Source organism: Pelobates fuscus, chromosome 3 (assembly GCF_036172605.1).
Source record: "Pelobates fuscus isolate aPelFus1 chromosome 3, aPelFus1.pri, whole genome shotgun sequence".
NCBI classification, from domain to species: Eukaryota; Metazoa; Chordata; class Amphibia; order Anura; family Pelobatidae; genus Pelobates; species Pelobates fuscus.
In genome coordinates this window covers 97260829-97279639 of record NC_086319.1, presented here as the reverse complement: position 1 = coordinate 97279639, position 18811 = coordinate 97260829, and the positions used below count along the sequence as shown (strand labels likewise).

Below are 18811 nucleotides of genomic sequence, written 5' to 3'. Positions count from 1 at the left end.
TTATAATAATCACTCATATAAACACACACCTTACACATACATGTACAATGGTTTTATCTTGTAAATGACCAAGTTATGCGAAATGAATACCTAATTGCAAGATTTCGATTAAAAGTGGTGGATTTGGGTGAGGGGGTACTCATCTATAGTTAGAACGTGGCTATTTCTGTTAGTTTACAGGTCATTAAAATTCTGACTATAGAATTATTGGGTGAGTTGGACAGTGAAGAGTTCACAAATGACTTAAAAAAAAAAATACATTTAAAAAAAAGTCTAAAGATTTGGATTTGGAGACAGCCAACAGAATGTTGGTTAAAATAACTTAATAAGAATAACTTATTCAGATCAATAGGAATTGAGATAGTTTGAGACTAACGATTTTTACTTTAAGGCCCACATTTTGCATGTCTGTTTCTTAAATCATTACAGTTCCATTTTAGTAAATAAACTTAGGGGGGGGGGGGGGGGGGAGACTCACTTGTCCATTTTGTCAGGTATATTCAGGTACAATCTGTCTGAAAGTCACCAACGAAATTGTTCATTTTGAGTAAGAGCCAAACTAAAAGCATGGTCAAAAGTGAGTATTCAGAGTAAATTTCACATTTAAGGCATACATAGTCAAGCAAAAAGCATAGCTGACAAATTTGACTATTTTGACTTTCAATTTGAAATTCACTCACTTTATGGAATCACCCATGTACTCTTACCAATGTTTCTGTTTCAGCTATTTGGTGATTGAATTTACCATCCCTTGGTACCTTTCAGACAATTTCCAATTTAGTAAACAACCCTGACTGTTTAGTTTATATTATATTTATATATATATATATATATATATATATATATATATATATATATATATATATATATATATATATATATATATATATATATATTATTTTTTTTTTTTAATAGGCCAGGCTAGCTTCCCCCTAGCCAATAAAAAATATATTAGCATTATTTGGTGATAGGCAAACGAATTTTATGAACAGAACAATTAACTTGTATATCTTATTCATCTTTATATTGGAGTTAATTCTATGCTATTAACGTGTCACTATAGTCAGGAGAGAAGTATGTGTGATGATGGATGCTATAGAACAGGTTATTGATTCAATACGCATAATGATTACAAAGGGCAGTGTATGCTTGATACGGAAACATAGTGACACCATGTTAAACAGCAAGAATGTTTTAATTTAATTACAAATAAGAGATATATGAAATTATAACTCTTTAATAAAATATATAACATTTTACAAGATTTCCCTTTCAAAGGGATAATGATACCAAAATGAACAGGGATGAACAGAGGTATTACATGGTTCAGATATTTTAGATTTAGAAACCGGATGGATGTTGCTCACAAATTTCAACCTGTATATTAAATTCTTATAAAAATTTCAATTTCTTTTTTCTGTCTCAGAAAAATAGCTAACCAAACATGTCTTAATTGTCTTCAGATTGCCTTACAGAATTAAGTATTAAATAAAAGAGAAATTGTACAATAAAACAAAAAACAAAAAAAAAAACCAACACGGTCAAATTAGGTAAATAACAATTCAGGCTAAAATAATCGAGCTGAAAAAACAATGGACACCAGTTCTGCTATTTTGGCCTAAATTATGCAAGCTGTTTCACTAGTCAGCATCATTCTTTGTTTAGTGAATTAATCCCTGATATTAATGTTGCAAACTACAATGACTTTTTTTTACATCAATTTATTTTTACATTCCTTTAACTGCAAATCTTAATAATGAATTAGATTTAATTTTTTTTTTCTAAATACTTTAAAATAACCTTCTATCCGAGGTGGCAGAGAGTATTTCCAAAACAAATATAGCATATGTAGTTAAGTATAGTATATAAAATAATATATACTTATGTAATACAAGGGACCAATGGATAGAAATGAAAATGAGTCGAAAAGCAAAATAGTTGGATTGGTAAAGCTATTTCATAACAAATAGCAAAAAAAAAAAAATCAAACCATACATGTAGTTTAGCTCCAATCGTATTACCTTTACTCTACCATCTTATGAAATAACTCATTTTGATGTTTTCAAATGGGATTTTATTTTTTTTATTTTTTTAAATTTAAACGTTTTTTTCCAAATAGCCTCTTGTTACATCGGTCTATACTTCAAAAATATCTGACATCCTAGTTTATACTCAGCTGTCCTCTCCTGTGCACTGAATAGTGAGTTATACTGGGTTGGCATGCACAATTTAGACAACACTAGCCAAGTTACAAATAGCCAAAGTGGATATTCAACTCCAAAATGTTGCAAGTCACTCTTAAACTCACTGCTTAGTGAATAAGTCCCTGTTGAAAATGTGCCACCTATATGGCCTTCAGAAGAAGTGGTGGCAATAAAGAGACACTTTCTTAGGTTTGTTTGTTGAAACATTGAATGTACATTTAATCTTACATCAAATGCTTATCTATGTATTTTGCCTAAATAAAAGGCAGATATGATTATATAGAAGTACACATCCGAATTCAGAATGACATTCTTCAGCAAAAAAGCTGAACACGTAATACTACAAATTCTTAAAGAAAAAAAACAATATTATTTACTTACACCTTATCTATCTGACCTTGAACATAACCCCTAAAATCCGACGTGGCCCTGATTATAGCACTAAAACAGAACTGCACATGGCATCTGATACAGCCGACAGATGTTGGTGATCAAAAAGTCTAATGAAACATTGTGCAGGTAAATCCAGGGTACCATCACCACTGTTCCTGTCTATAGAATCACGTGATGAGAGTTTTTGGGGTGCTCAGACAGTATTTTGGTGCATATGACATACTGCCCACTGAGTGTTTATGAGTATTTAGAATTATTATGCTAGTATTGTTCTCAAGATAAGTGATACATGCTGTATCCAACAGGGGTAGCATATAGTCCTACAGGTGGGATCTGAAGTACTGGTCTGTGGAATTGATATGAAGATCCATACAATGATGTTGCTTGGAGGGGAGAGTTGATGGGGAATGGTAAACTAAACCCATGAGGTAACATGGGTTTGGCTGCCATTTTAAGCTTCTCCAGTTCAGCTTCCTGTAGTCTTTTGGCCTTGGCTCTTCTGTTTTGGAACCAGATTTTGACCTGGGTCTCTGTGAGGTTGAGAGAGTTGGAGAATTCAGCTCTTTCAGCTATGGAGAGATACTGTTTCTGTCGGAATTTCCTTTCCAAAGCAAGAAGCTGGGATGTGGTGAAGGGGGTTCTGGGTTTTCTGTTAGTCTTGTGCTTTCTCAAGGTGCACGTTGAAGGACTCAAGTGCCCTGAAAAAAAACGGAAAATATATATATATTTAATACCAACTATAAAGTATTAATAAATAATTTATACATTTTTGGTAAATAATGAAACAAAAAAAATGTACAAAAGAGCAACATTGAAAAAGATGAAATTAACAGTATCACTAACTACAGAAAGGTAATAAACACAATCACAATACTACTAGATAGATAAATAGATAGATAGATAGATAGATAGATAGATAGATCTGTTTGCCTATGCACACACACACACTATATGTTAACCCCTTAAGGACACATGATATGTATGACATGTCATGATTCCCTTTTATTCCAGAAGTTTGGTCCTTAAGGGGTTAAAGGCATTTTATAGATATGTGTTAACTTGCATAGATAGACAAGCACTCAGGCAGGCAGACCATCAGAAAAGATATAGATATCTACAAATATTTTATTTCATACAAGCATTTACCCCTCATTCACCCGTCATATTTTAAACAAGATTTAGTGACCAATATTCTCAGAGACAGATAATTCTGCATTGTATTGCATATCCTCCTGGCAAGGAAGACGTTAAATTCTGCATACTTATATTATTGCTGGTGCAATGCACGTATTTGGTCTGGTTTACATTATTTGGATTTTAATACATTAGTTCGTAGGATATTAAACTGGTGGCCCTGTAGGTTAATTCTACATAATTATATTTTTACTGGATCAATTTGGCGTGAAATAGGTCTATGAAGTATAAGGTTTTCAAATATTTTACATTAAATCGATTAGATCATGGCATAATAAAATGGCTTTAAAGCTATTGACCCAATAAGACTTACAAATTTGTATTGTGTATATATATATATATATATATATATATATATACACACACACACATACACACACACACACACACACACACTTGTAAGTCTTATAATGTCGATACTTAGCTATTGAATCCAATATATATATATATATATATATATATATATATATTTACATATATACATATATACACACACACACACACATCACAGGTTTTTTTAATTTTATTTTTAAACTTAGAACTTTAAAAATGTTACAATGTATGATACAGATTATGTATTTAAAATGACTGCTTCAGGCACGTGCTGAAACTATAACTCAACACCGACGTGTGAATCTAATTGGTTAATGTGTAACAGAACTGCTGATCAAAATAGCAAACGATGAGAACAAGAAAAGAAAACATAAAAAACAAGAAACAGTAAACTAAAATCATTTCCCCCCTCTTTATTACTCTACGTGCCATATGTGTATGTTATGTAATAGAACACAACTTTAAAGATGCCTTACTATTTTAAATATACACACACACAAATTTCCTAAAAATGTATAGTTTTACGGTTTATTGCAATAATATAATGACAGTTCAACTATACCCTAAAATAAATATAAAACGTGCCAACGAAATAAATCAGAAGTTATCAGAAAAAAAATTGGATTGAAACAAATAAAAATGCAGAAAATGACTATTCTATGACAATAGAAGAGCTGGCACAAGTACAGTTTAATATATTGTACTGACAAGGTAAGATTAAAATACATACTTTAACACAATCTAAGATTTTATTTCTATATTTCAGAAAAATTGCATACCTTATTTTTTATTAACAAGCTCATAGAAGGCAGGTAGAGGCCATTGAAATAAATATTTACTTTTTTAAATTTTAAAATTATTCATGTAGAAAAAGATGGCTATAGATTTATCATTTTGAGAATATAAAATATTTAGAATAGATAACACGTATTTAAAAAGGCTGATTGAACACTGATGATGATTAAATGATATAAGAATAGGTGTGCTTGCAATTTTTATTCCGCACAAAGCTTTTTAAGTGATCAAACAATATATATATATTTTTTTTTTTTCTTAGAGCTTTTTAAAGTGAATGACATTATTGTGTGACTTAGCCAAAGCTGTTCTTAAAAAAGCCAAAAGGAATGCGCTGATGTTTAATACTCTTAATCAGATTATCCGTCTACTTAAAGCCTAATTAAAAATTGTCATTTAACATCAATAGTTCATAACTACATTTTTGCGTGGTTTAAGAATAAATAAAATGTTTTTATAACTACTAAAAAAAAAATATTTTTTTTTTACCAATTTTCTCCTAATTTTACTGTGAACTTGTGTGTGTGTTAGTGATTGACTAAATGCCATCTGCTTTTTCGTTGATGCTTAAACAGTATGTAAAAGATATTTCCTTCTTGGCAAATTCAATGCTTCTAAGAAATCCCGGGGATTATCCATTCAAATTCATGTTTGACTGATGGAGGTTCGTTGGGGTGATATATTCCAATCTGTTCTCATAAATTCAGCTCGGTACAGGGTATCAGTGGAGACATTCTATTGGTTTCTATGGTGACCTCTACAAATGTATCACTTGGTCCCAGAATTGCTACACTTTTCCTTTGATGGGCTAGAATGTTCGTGTTACAGGTGTATTCTCCCAAATCCCTACTCCAACTCCCATAGACGTCTTTTAGGAAGTTATCTAGATTATTGAACCGCTTGTAATGGCCTATTCTAGATCTGAACACATCTCTCATTAACATTTTGGACTGATGGATGGAATTCACACACGCACATATAAAAAATGTTTAAGTACAGGAGATCTGGTTGTTATTGAAGCATCTCCCCACTAATCATTAAAAGTCATTAAGCTCCCTTTGAACTAAAGAACATCGACATGACGTCATATTCGTTTTATGTTTTATTGCAGACTAGCAGTGCAACATGTAAGATTCAAAGGGAGCATATGATAGTGGATAAGTGATTTAAGCTATAAGTAAATATTTCACTTTCCTGTAGTTAGGAGCATTTAGGCCAGTTAAGACAGTAGTCAAAGAGTTAATACAATTGCCTCACTGTAAGTCTTTCATTGAAGTGTCTTCCCCCTCTGCACAAGTTAATGAAATGTTATCACAGCATCAGTACTATAACTCAGTAAAACGATCACGTAATTCATTAATTGTACAGCCCTAACACAAGGGCAGAGACAAAATTGCAACAATTTATAAATACAGTTCTACCTAAATATATACAATAATAACTTGATTTGTATTCAAACTACGACTTAAGTTAATCAGTGGTATTTAATTTATATTACTTAAAGGGAGAGAAAGACAATACAATGTATTTAAAATAGAGATATTCATATTTAGTCGAGTGTCCCTTTAAGGGGGGGAGGAGAGGGGGGGGGGGGCACTGCTCATGAACCAAAATGTGATCGTAACAATTCAAGTATTGTCTTAATTTCCAGCAAACTAATGTTTTGAAATGTTTATCTGAAGACACCATGAAACTCTTAAATAAACATCCGTATCCCATGATGCTCATCTGGTTTAAAAATGGGTTTTAACTATTGATATACTGTGATCGCATCCAAGAAAAAGAGTACTGGGAACAGAATCCTGTATTACTGTTTTATTGTATCATCACACAACTAGTGGGAAATAGATTACATGCTGTCTTTGAAGACACATTCTTCCTCAGTTTAGTAATTCACTCAGGGGCAGTAACACAAGAATCACTAAATAAATATGTGATATTGATTGATAGCACGTTCTAAAGCGGTCTCCTAACCTCTGCGGGTGTTTAGTCACTAATACGAAGTTAGATAGAGGGAATCAAGGCAGTAACTACTGCATTGATAGATTAGGCTAAATGATTATTAGTATATATGGCTTGGGGATCGATTATGGATAAGATAATCTTCAGGTCTCGTATTGTACAAACTCTGGAAGCAAGAGGTTTAACGCATGGAAAGAAAAAATAGGCCTTTAGGTCGATATTCACTATTGTTTAGTTGATATATATATATAATATATATTTATTTACACACACACACTGTATTGAGTTATAGGTGTGTGTATATTGTATTGAGGTAAAATTAAATTGCATTCTTTATGTGTGTGTGTGTGTGTGTGTGTGTACACATATAATATAACACACACACACACGTGAATATTTGAGCTAAACGACACAGGTTGGTTGTCAACTCATCACAACTCCACTAAACAATGTTTAGTAAATAGATCCCTAGGGCAACAATTATCAAAGGAAACTGATTTAACCCCACGTCAAACTGCCCTTTGTTGAATACCAATTGTTTTCTAGAAGAATTGCCCCCCTCATAGCTTCGAACTTCAACTGGTTACTGGGATTCTTAGTCGCCATGCAGTTAACACTCACTCATAGCATTACATACAGTGTTCTGCTAACCAATCTTCGCTACGCTTTACGAATAGAGAACAAACATTGTGACTCCCAAAATGACTATGAATGTGTGTGTTTTCAGATGTACCCTATGTGATCATACTCAGATATATGAATGAATAGAGTAAAGAATAAACATAGAGCCTCTGACCTGGTAAACTCTAAAAGTTAGATCTGTACTGTAATATGCATTTCTAATAGAAGCGGAGTAACAACTGGCTTTACGATAGTTCTACTGAGACTAAACCCCGAACTGAAGTCAATTAAAAACGTAAATTGTAAATGAAAAAAGTGTTTAATACTCCATCTCTAATAGCTACAGTTTTTTTTTTTTTTTGCATTTTCATTTTTAATTCGCCCCAGTTCCGAGTTTAGTGAATAAGCCCCTTATTCTATAAACACGAACTCGCGTAAACTTACTTGGTGGAGGAGAATAGCTGCCTCCTTCCTTGGGCCATGCTGTTCCATCTTCAGAATTCTCTGATTTCACAGAAGATGTTTCAAAACTTTTTGTAAAGCCAGGAGGACTGGGGCTTTCTCTATTCACTGCCCCTATATGCAGGTGTCTTGGGCTACTGCTGGCCCCAGGGACCTCCAACCCACGTAGATGTGGCATCTCCTTAGGAATCCTCTTATCAGCCATGAGAGCTTCCACGCTAAAAGGCAAACTGGAGACTTTGATCTTGTGATCTTCAGCTGAGGAGTGAATGGGATGCACCGAGGTCTCCTCATCAGAGCTTAAATCCTCCTTGATTTTCCGAGGAGAAGACATTGTGAAGTGTAAAGGGGAGCAACAAACAGATAATAGATCCCCTTCCTGGCTTCGATCCCTGGAACGGAGGGAGATCAGCTCTGTGGATACAGTCAGCTTGAGACCCAACTCTTCACAGTCACAGACTTCAAGGAAACTAGGAAACTCAATAAAACTTTTTTTTCTGACAGCCAACAGGAAGCGCTAGAACCCTGTGACGTAGCCAGAGGACTCTCCCTATTGGCTGATTTTCTTCTTTATGGCAGTGATTTTAGAACTGTTTTTGTAACAAAAAAAAAAAGGAAACACACAAAAAAAAAAGTTAATTAGATAGACTGCAGACTGTGCTGTGTTATTAGTGATACCTGTAGGGCTGTAATCACAAGAAACTGAAAAGTCACTTGGGTAATTAAGTCTGATTATATGAAGAGGAAGCTCATATAACCAATTTTCTCTTTCTAGTCTCCGCTTTAAAGACTCCTTTCTTTGTAATGTCTTCATGTGTCTACATGTAAACATTTAAGTATCTTCTTGGCTTTTAACTGATACAGATAAATTTGATATCTGAGTGCAAGACAAGGGAAAGCAATTGCCCTGTGCTTTTGATGTCAATGGCCTGGTATGATCCTGTGATAGCTCAGTTAGTGTACAATGATCTCCTAATAAAATTGACATTTTGTACATCATTAAGAAAATGGCATTAGTTAACAGCTTTAAATCCAGCAAAGACCCCAGTAAATCTGGTAGAAAATAACACATTGCAAGTCAGTTGATCACAGATCAAGCTTTAATTGATCATTAAATATTGATTTTCTAAAAGGCATATGGGGAAAATAAGACACTAAAAACATTCAAATATTAGAACAACAATGGCGTTACTAGCAGCAGGAACAAATTATTCCCACGCTGTTTTTTCTCTCTCGTTTATTTACATACCGTGTTACCTAATAACTCAAACACAACTTAATAACAATTTCATACACTTCCCAGCTAAATAATATGTCCCAAGATCTCTGCTGACTTTAAATATTCATAGCTAATCTTTCCTATCAAAAAACAGTCTGATTTATAATTGCAGTTTTCACATGATTAATGGATTCTATAATTATCCCTCAATTATGATATCCCATAATTGTTGCATAATCATTCTTTGGAACAATTAGACTAATGTGTTACCATACCCTAACATTCAATCTTGTAATTAATTACACCATAATAACCCAGTGCCCCCCAGGACTGTTCTTGCTTAAGACGATGGCAAATCCATTTTCTACAAAGCACTGAAATATTCTTTATAATATGAAAGTACACAGTATCTGGTGTGCAATACTGAAAGGTGTATTGAATCAGAATACAATTGAATATGTTATAAAATGATATGACCCTACCCATGTTATAAAATGTAACCCTACCCATACATGCTGCAACTATAGAACGACAAGGGTTAATTCTACCAACATTTTTAAAATCCAAGTCATTTAGCAGTGTTATATGTATGTACAGTATTACAAGTGCAGTTTTAATAAACTCCAAGACCTTTAAAAGTTGCTTGTGTTGTCATTATGGTAGTGTGCATAAATGGACAAGAGTCAAACAATTCGCATCATCTTTTACTAGAGATCTATTCACTAAACAACGAGTTGAAATGAGTTGAGAACAGCCTTGTAAAATGAAGATGCAAATTGCAAAGCTGTGAATAAAAATCTCAGCTCTGCTGAATTGGAAATGAACAAATCCCTCCAGCCTGAACACCCTAAGTTGTGTTACACAGCTGACAGACAGCGACGTTTTTCTGATAAATTGTTGAAAATAATTCATTTCAGAATAGCTATTCCTGTTCAGACTTTATTTCAGAATAGTTGTTCTCACAGATTATATGGACGTTTAATTGTTACCCAAAGCCCTTAATATATTAAAATGCTGATTGAAAAAAAATAAAAAAATAACATTTGTTGTAATTCTCCCCTTCCACAAAATAAGCCTTAACCCTTTCATTGACAAAATATATCACATATAACACATGAATAGTATGCATGTCCCATGTAGGTTATGTAGTTATTTACAGCAGTTATGCATCTGTGGTTGTCTCTGTTAATAGGAATTCTGAATTACTATATTACAAAAGGGTTGAAAATCAGCAAGATGCAAAAAATCGCAGCCCCTTAACAGCTCCACAATCAATTGTCGTTTTATTTTATTTTCAGAAAATCTTGTCATAAATGCATTATAACAGCTACGTGATGTTACCAATTACTTTGTAAAGTGTACAATTGTCAAATACATTATGCATGATTTACTTATAAAATCGATCTATCGATCTATCTCAGAAATTTGAATGAAAAATTATATAAATTTGGTATGTAATATATATATATATATATATTTACAACAATATTTTTAGAACATACAGAACATATAGCTGAACACACACACCTCAATAATCTCATTCTCTCTCTAATACTCTTGTAGTGTGCACAGCATATGTGCATAGTATACTATATCTTGTACACACATGACATATACCAACACTCATTTATTATATATAAGTATATACTATCGTAAGGGATATGTTTAACAACACACATACATATCATTATAGGATTTAACCCCTTGAGGACCAAAATTCTGGAATAAAAGGGAATCATGACACGTCTCACATGTCATGTGTCCTTAAGGGGTTAAAGTACATTTAATACATGCATAACCTATGACAGCAATTATAAACACATATGACAAACGCACACACATATATATATATATGCACACAGAAATGTACACACACATATTATATTTGTGTGTACACACATATGTGTATGTACATTTCTTATTCAAATGCCTGCCCACATTTATTTTATATTTGTAAGCGTGTATATTTGTGTATGCCTGGCTGTGTGTTGGTGTCTTGTACATATTTATATATTAAAGTTGTTGTGTATTCATGTACTCTGCGTGCTCTCAGGGAGCAAACTGAAACTTAGATTGACATAGTTAGGCCAAGAGAGCAAAGTTGTGATACAATCCTCAAATGTTTCACTCACTAAACAGTGAGTTATGGGAAATTATAAGTCGACTGGAAAAATTCAGGCCCCATCAGCAGCACTGGAATACGAATATCCAGCTCTGTTAAATTTGATGAATATTTTTCAATCTCGCTTATTTCACCCCACCTATTCAACACACGTAATTATTTAAGTAGCCATTTATTGATTAGACCCCCTGTGTAAACAATGGAGCACACACACACACACACACACACACACACACACACACACACACACACACACACACACACACACACACACACACACACACACACACACACACACACACACACACACACACACACACACACACACACACACACACACACCCATCAATACAGGGTTACACAGTTACAAACTATACTCCAGTGTACAATGTTACAATGGCCTATGTTTAATAACAAACTTTCCAAATGGTTCAATAGTTTTGGATAAACTTTTCAAATGATTTATCTACAGAAATCACAATTAAAGCCCTATGGGAATTTTTGTAGATATATAATTTGAAATGTTTTTCTAAAATATCAAATCAAGGCCAGTGTAAAGTATCTGTAAGTGTACAATATAAGTACATGTATATTGAGCGTGCTATTATGTTTTTTATAGCGTGGATGGGTGATAATATAACAAAAGGATATGTAAACACAAAGCTATGTTAGTCTATGCAATCGTGACAGTCACACTTGCTTTCTGTCTGCACAATGTGAGACTGTGAGACAGGATTCTAAATGTCTTTTTTTTAACACATGGTTTCTCATATACACATTTACTATTCCCACAGTCTGTTCTAGCAAGGCCCATTTTTGTAAAAATGTTTTATTAAACAATGAACAGCAATTACATACCCCCACCGCCCCCTCTCTTCCCCTACTATCTGTCGCCTGTGCTTTTATAAGAATGACAGCAGGAATATCTCCAGACAATCAGTTTAAATAGCTGGGAGACTCCTGTGTCCTCAGCTAGCACAGCTCTGTGTTGGCATGAGGCATCCCCAGACAGATGTCCATCAATGGCAGGTACTTTAAAGCCAGTCAAGATCCTGCAGCCATCCTGATAGCCCTCCACTCCATGACAGCAGCCATGGGTCAAATTGTGGGATTACAAAGTGTCTCCCATCACTAGCAAGCAGCAGCAGCAGCAGGAAGTACCATGTAAAGTGTTTATATCAGCTAATGATTACTCCCCTGGCCCCAGCACCAATTATACACTCAGGGCCCTGATTTCCCTCTTCCTCTCCAGGATAATGACTTTAACCCACCTCCCCAGCTTTCCCAACAAGTCCATGGCTGCAGCCCATTGGGGACATACATAGCCTGTGTCCCTGGGACTGTGCAGCTCAGTTAATGGTGGAGGAGAAGAAGAAGTAGGGAGGAGGAGGAGGGAGGGGGGGAGTGACATGGAGGGGGAGGCTGCAGACGAAATGAGGCTATTTGCAGGCGCCAGGAGCGGCGAGATGAAAGGCCAACTCCTGGGGGAAGCGGCTGTTGAGTTTGACCGGCTCCAGCAGCCTCTGCAGCGGCTGCCTGTCCAAAACAGGCCCGCCCCTGTCCCCAGGGCCTGTCATGGGGCCTGCCCCCAGCTCCACCTCCAGAGCCGGCCCCTGTCTTGGGCTCGCAGGCACCGAGCAAGGAAGCCTTCCCAGGGAGGCTTGAGCTGCCAGCATTAGAGGCCATCCTTCAGCATGTTATGGGGATCCTGTGGGAGGATTAACCCGCAAACTCCCGCAGCGGACCTCACTGTAACAACATGTAAACACACAATATTATAATGCAGGAGGTACATATAGACACATTGCAGCATGCTAATACTTTATAGTAAGGCACTCTTCTAGTGAAAAGCAAGCTTTTAGTGAACTACAACTCTCATTAAGGTCTAGAATGATATACAGCCACATGGCTGGCTGAGTATCATGAGAGCTGTAATCTAGACAAAGTAAGCAACACTTATGCCCCGCACACATACATTCATTTTGTTTATTTGACATATTAGTCCTCCTCGTTCTTTCGACCTTTTTACGTTATAAGTTCCATCAAGGCTGAAGTAAATGCATAAACCAACCACACGTTAGGGATTTTGTATGACCATTTATATCTGTAAAATAATTTTGAGGACTGTACAATATATATTCAAAACATACGACAACAAGCATGCAAACATAGTGCACCAGTCATTGACTTTCTCTTCCTAGAAAGAAACTCAATTATGTACATTACTTCAGCTTGATGATGACCCATTTTTTAATTGGCAAACAAACTCTTCAACCCATTCTTCAAATGTATTATGATATCCTAAAATACATTTTTCGAAACATCTTCTTAATAATAGACGTTTGTCAATGTCTCAATTACACTGGGAAAAGCATTGCAATACTTACAGATACATTTGTACAGGGTTCTATGTTAAAATTTGTATTTATTGTGTATTAATATTGTTTTTGTATTTTATTGTACCCTAATTGTAACAATGCAATGATTTGTTGTCCCAGGACATACTTGAAAACGAGAGAAATCTCAATGTATCTTTCCTGGTAAAATATTTTATAAATAAATAATAATAATAATAATAATAATAATATACTAAAGGTTAGAATTAAAAGTGAATTCAAATTGAATTTCACATTTAAGGTCATACTGAAAGGCTAGCTGAGTTAGAGATTTTCTTCCAGTTAGACTATTTGACCTTAAATTTGAAATTCACTTTGAATTCTCACTTTAGTGAAATTCACTTTGGATGTCCTCTGATTCCTGAATATTAATATGATTATTACCATCAATTATACATCCCATTGTACAACGCTGTTGGCGCTATGAAAATAGTAAAATTATACAAAAATAATATGTCACCAAGATATTCTTCATCACTTTACACAGTGAGAATATATAACCGAGACTGACAAAAATGCTGACAATGGGTGAAGACGGCCCTGTTCACACAAGCTTACAATCTAAAAATTGGAAGAATACCTTGCTGCCTTTGAGGATCACATTATTTAGATCATTCAATTTTGTGATCTGAGGATAAGAACCGTTGTAATACAAAGTTACATACACGTAAATGTATTAAACTATCAAATACATCAGCTGTAGCCTTTAAAGTTTGGAAAACAATCTTTCATGCTTTTGTTACTGACAAGGAAATACCAGGGCAAAAATAATATTAATCATAAATCAAACCTCAAATACCTATCTGATGGAAAACAATTTCCACATCATGAACAACAGGAAAGAAAAATAAAAAATATCACTACGGCAACTCGTTTGTGTAAGGGGAAATATGAAATGTTACGTTGATCCCCAGAGAATATCCAAATGACAGATTGGAGATAAACCAGAAATATGCAAAATAAATGTGATGTGTTATTGAGCTCAGATAAGGATCTGTAAGATTCCTACTTGCAATAAAGCATGCTACAGTCACAGATCGATACAAAAGGCTTTCTCTTGCCATTTCTGAAAACACAAGACACCTCTCTGTTAAATGTCATTGGCAGTAATTAGTGAAGACATACGGGTTGTAAACTCAATGCTTTCAGCAAGTGTAAAAATCACAAGCAGGGCCATCCCTGTACCTGAAACTAGTTTTTTTTAAACAAAAAGTTTGGTGACCTGCAATAGTTCTGAGAACTATTATTTATTACATGTTTTACCAGGAAGGATACATTGAGATTTCTCTCGTTTTCATGTACGTCCTGGATTATGTTTTTCTTAAATTCAGAACGCAGTGGACATATGTAGCATACGTATAATAACACTATTGATTCACGTTGTAGATTTAGTTGGACGGTTCAGTTGAATGCCCGGGAAATCTAGATTAGGCTGTATGTATATCTGTAAACGTCCGAATGATTGCTATGGTCCAACAATACAAGCTAGTTTAGTAGGGAGTGAAAAGTGGCAAGTCACATAAATATATTTAATAAAAGAATGTGAGGAATTTATTCACTAAGCATTGAGTTGTAGTGATTTGGAATTGCAAAACATAGGCAAAAATACTCATTTGCAAAAAAAAACTCCAACCCTTGTTATTGTCACAACTCGTCCATTTTAAATTCAAAAGTTTTCAATTCAGCACAATTTGGTGCTTAGTAAATATACCCCTGAATTACGTTGTTATGTATGGCAATATATAATATATGAATGGGTATATAATTATATTGATACATTCTGGAGACAATATAGCTGATTGTTATGAGTATTTTGTAATACAATCTTTTTTTATATTTTCAGAACCATGAAACACACGATCTATTAACTAAACAGAGAGTTTTGTAGTATTAACTTCTAAGATTAAGACCAAAATAAATTAAATGGAAACCTATCTATCTTGGCTAAATTGGCTATTGTAACCCAACAGGGTTATTCACTAAACTGAGAATTCAAAGGGAATTTCAAATTTAAGGGAAAAGAATTGGAACTGGAAATATAGCTGACTTAGAGTATTTCTCAACTTGGTTACTTTTTACTTGAGATTTGAAATTCACTTTAACTTCTTATTTTGCTTAATAGCCCCTTAAATTATGTAATTTATTTACAGGGCCTTTCACACTAGCTCTAGCCCTTTATTTTCCTATTACCCACAATTTTATTTTCTAGTCCACCTTTCTTTGTTCTTACATTCAATCATTTTCTCTGTCTTGCATTCTATTTTCAAACTCACATTTATTTGTTTTATAATCGTTCTCTGAAATCCATTAATTTGTATATATACTATACATGCCCCTTTTCAGGCTTCTTCAATGCAGCAGTCAGGCTTTAGGTTGCCTGTTGGACATCTCATCGTCACAGCTACCACATACATCAAATTTGGTACTTTACATTTTCTGCTAAATTTGCTTATAAAAGATGGCTAAAATTACACATTTATTTTGCAAAACAATACTTTTAACCCTTTCATGTCAGATACCAGGGTAATTATGAAAGGATTATTTAAATATATATTTATTTGTCTATATATTACTTTGTTTTCACTTTGCCATTGCCTTATATTACTTTTTTGTCTTGCGAAAAAAATGAGGCATACTTCGCTGCAGATATTTTGTGGTGCAAATCATATTTAAAACATAATAATAATTAGCACATTCTGATGTTAGTGTTCAAAACAGCAAGTTGTGGTGAGTGGACAACTGGCTTCCTGAATTTAGAACAAATAGCAGCGCTGGCAAAAAAATTGCCATGTAAAACATTTTCTTTCAGAATAATAATTTTTGCCCCAATTTTTTTAAATTATACTGACATTATCAAGGTTGCTTGTTAGTGTTTAAATCCCAAAATACAAGGTGTTAAAGGATGTATTCATAAATAGATGTATGCCATAACTAATCTGCATATATCAACATTACAATCATTAATGTGTGAAACTGTAAACTAAAATTCTAAGGCATTTAACAAAATAAGGGATTGACACAAAATGTATATTTTCACAATTTTGACACAATATTTCATAATCGACAGCTTCTTTGCATGAGGAAAAACCTTACAGGGTTTAAAATCACATATATAAGATCCACCCATGTTTTCCCAGTGATCTGCCTTTCTCGCATAATGATGTACTGTCTATCATTATATTAATTAGATAGGGTGTTGATGCATAAGCTACATGAATGACAGCTGTGTCACATATACCAATTTCTGCAGGAAAAGAAAAAAGGACTCAGTATGTAACAGACTTGAAACCCCCCCCAAAAAACTAGTTGATTATCATGTCATTAAATGTTTAGTATTTAACATGAATATCCAGTTCTCAGGAACATGCATAATTGCTCACACTAATAATTGAATGTTACATATTATTTATATAGAACATTCCTATGGAAAAGTTTTAAAAGTTGAGAGATCAGCAGCAACATTCCATTGGTTTCTATGGTGACTGCTCCATACATTTTTTTGCCAGGCACACATTGAAGTAAAATCTATCCATGATATGCCATACATTTTTAGAATAATTGGCATTTATATAGTGCCAACTTATTCCGCAGCACTTTGCAAGGTTAGCAAACAGGAAATGTAATTGATGAAGGTATGCTGCGCATGCTTGAGTTCATACAGCATATCTTTGTAGATGCCCAAGTGCCCATAAATGTGCCTGAGGCATCATGGGCTGGCAACATAGAGTGCAGTAGACGTATAAGGCCAACCCCCAGAGTGAATATGAATGGGTTGGCATTGTAGCCAAATTGGTTACAATGCTGTGAATAGGACCTTGGACCAGGGATTCTTGGGAAAATCCTACCAGACCACTGTATAGCATGGCTGAGGGATATTGGCAATGCTTTTTCCATCCCACCAGTGGTGGAACTACTGCGGTCCAGGGGTCGCAGCTGTGACCAGGTCCGTCACTCCTGGAGCAACCGCTGGGGCTGCATTGAAGGGGCCCATCGGGTGGCCCCAAGAGCATGTCAATGGACTTCCTGGGGCCCGGTAAGTGCTGTGGCGCTTTAATAGCATGACCGAGCCCCAGTGATTGCTGGCTGGAAGCCGTCACTTCCTTCCAGCTTACAGAGCCGTTTGGGAGGAAAGCCCCGGAGAGGAGAGAGGGAGGCAGAGTGGGAGCTCTGACTCCCATCAGCCAGAGGCAGCCACTGTACCCCAGGGAAATCACCCTCCTGCACCTAAAGGTAGGGGAGAGGAGGGTGACTAAAATTTTGAACAGTTTGTGTGTGTCTGTGTGTGTGTGTGTGAATGTATGCGTGTGTGTGTGTGTTTGTGAATGTCTGTATCTATGTGTATGTGTTAATGACTGTATCTGTATGTGTGTCTGTATGTGTGTGTATGTCTGTATGTGTGTGTTGATGTATGTATCTGTGTGTCTGTATGTGTGTGTTTGTCTCTTTGTCTGTATGTGTATCTTTGTGTATCTATCTGCATGTGGGTCTGTATTTGTATCTGTTTGTCTGTATGGGTATTTGCATGTCTGTATGTGTATCTGTTTGCCTGTGTGTCAGTGTTTGCCCCTACGCGTCTGTATGTGTGTCACAGTTTATATCTGTATGTGTGTCAATTTGTTTTTCTGAATGTTTGTCATTAAATGTATCTGTGTATCTGTGTATCTGCATGCGTGTCTGTGTGTCTATGTGTGTATCTGTTTGTCAACATATGTGTATCTGTGTCTGCATGTGTACCTGTTTGTTTTTATGTGTATCTTTTTGTCTGCATGTGTGTCAGTGTGTGCCCCTATGTATCTGTATGTGTGTCACAGTTTGTATCTGTATGCATGTCATTCTGCGTATGTGTATCTGCATGTGTCTATATGTGTATCTGTCTGTATTTGTGTCTGTGTATCCACATGTATGTCAGTGTGCGTCTGTGTAACTGTATGTGTGTCAGTGTTTGCATCAGTAGAAGTGTCATTCTGTGTATCTCAATGTGTGTCATTCTGTGTGTCTGTGTATTAGCAAGTGTGTCCGTATACAGGGCCGGCCTTAGGCATTTAGACGCCCTGTGCGAAAAATCTTCACAGCGCCCCCCCCCGTCATCCATGTATGCTGTAATGTTTGT

General features: G+C 35.1%; 1 protein-coding gene across 1 annotated transcript; it reads right to left on the bottom strand.

Moving 5' to 3' along the window:
- Positions 1 to 2111: 2111 nt before the first annotated feature.
- Positions 2112 to 8408, bottom strand: MSX2 (msh homeobox 2). The gene is made up of 2 exons (XM_063445236.1): positions 7947 to 8408; positions 2112 to 3295 (listed from the first exon to the last, which is right to left on the bottom strand). The coding sequence occupies exons 1-2, from the start codon at positions 8296 to 8298 to the stop codon at positions 2871 to 2873; spliced, it is 777 nt and encodes a 258-aa protein (XP_063301306.1). The 5' UTR covers positions 8299 to 8408; the 3' UTR covers positions 2112 to 2870.
- Positions 8409 to 18811: the final 10403 nt, after the last annotated feature.

Excerpts from the sequence above, each read along its gene's own strand:
- MSX2 (XM_063445236.1), bottom strand. The coding sequence starts at position 8,298 with ATGTCTTCTCCTCGGAAAATCAAGGAGGATTTAAGCTCTGATGAGGAG. Across the intron at positions 3,296-7,946 it reads CAGCTATTCTCCTCCACCAA|GGCACTTGAGTCCTTCAACG; the intron begins GTAAGTTTACGC and ends GTTTTTTTTCAG.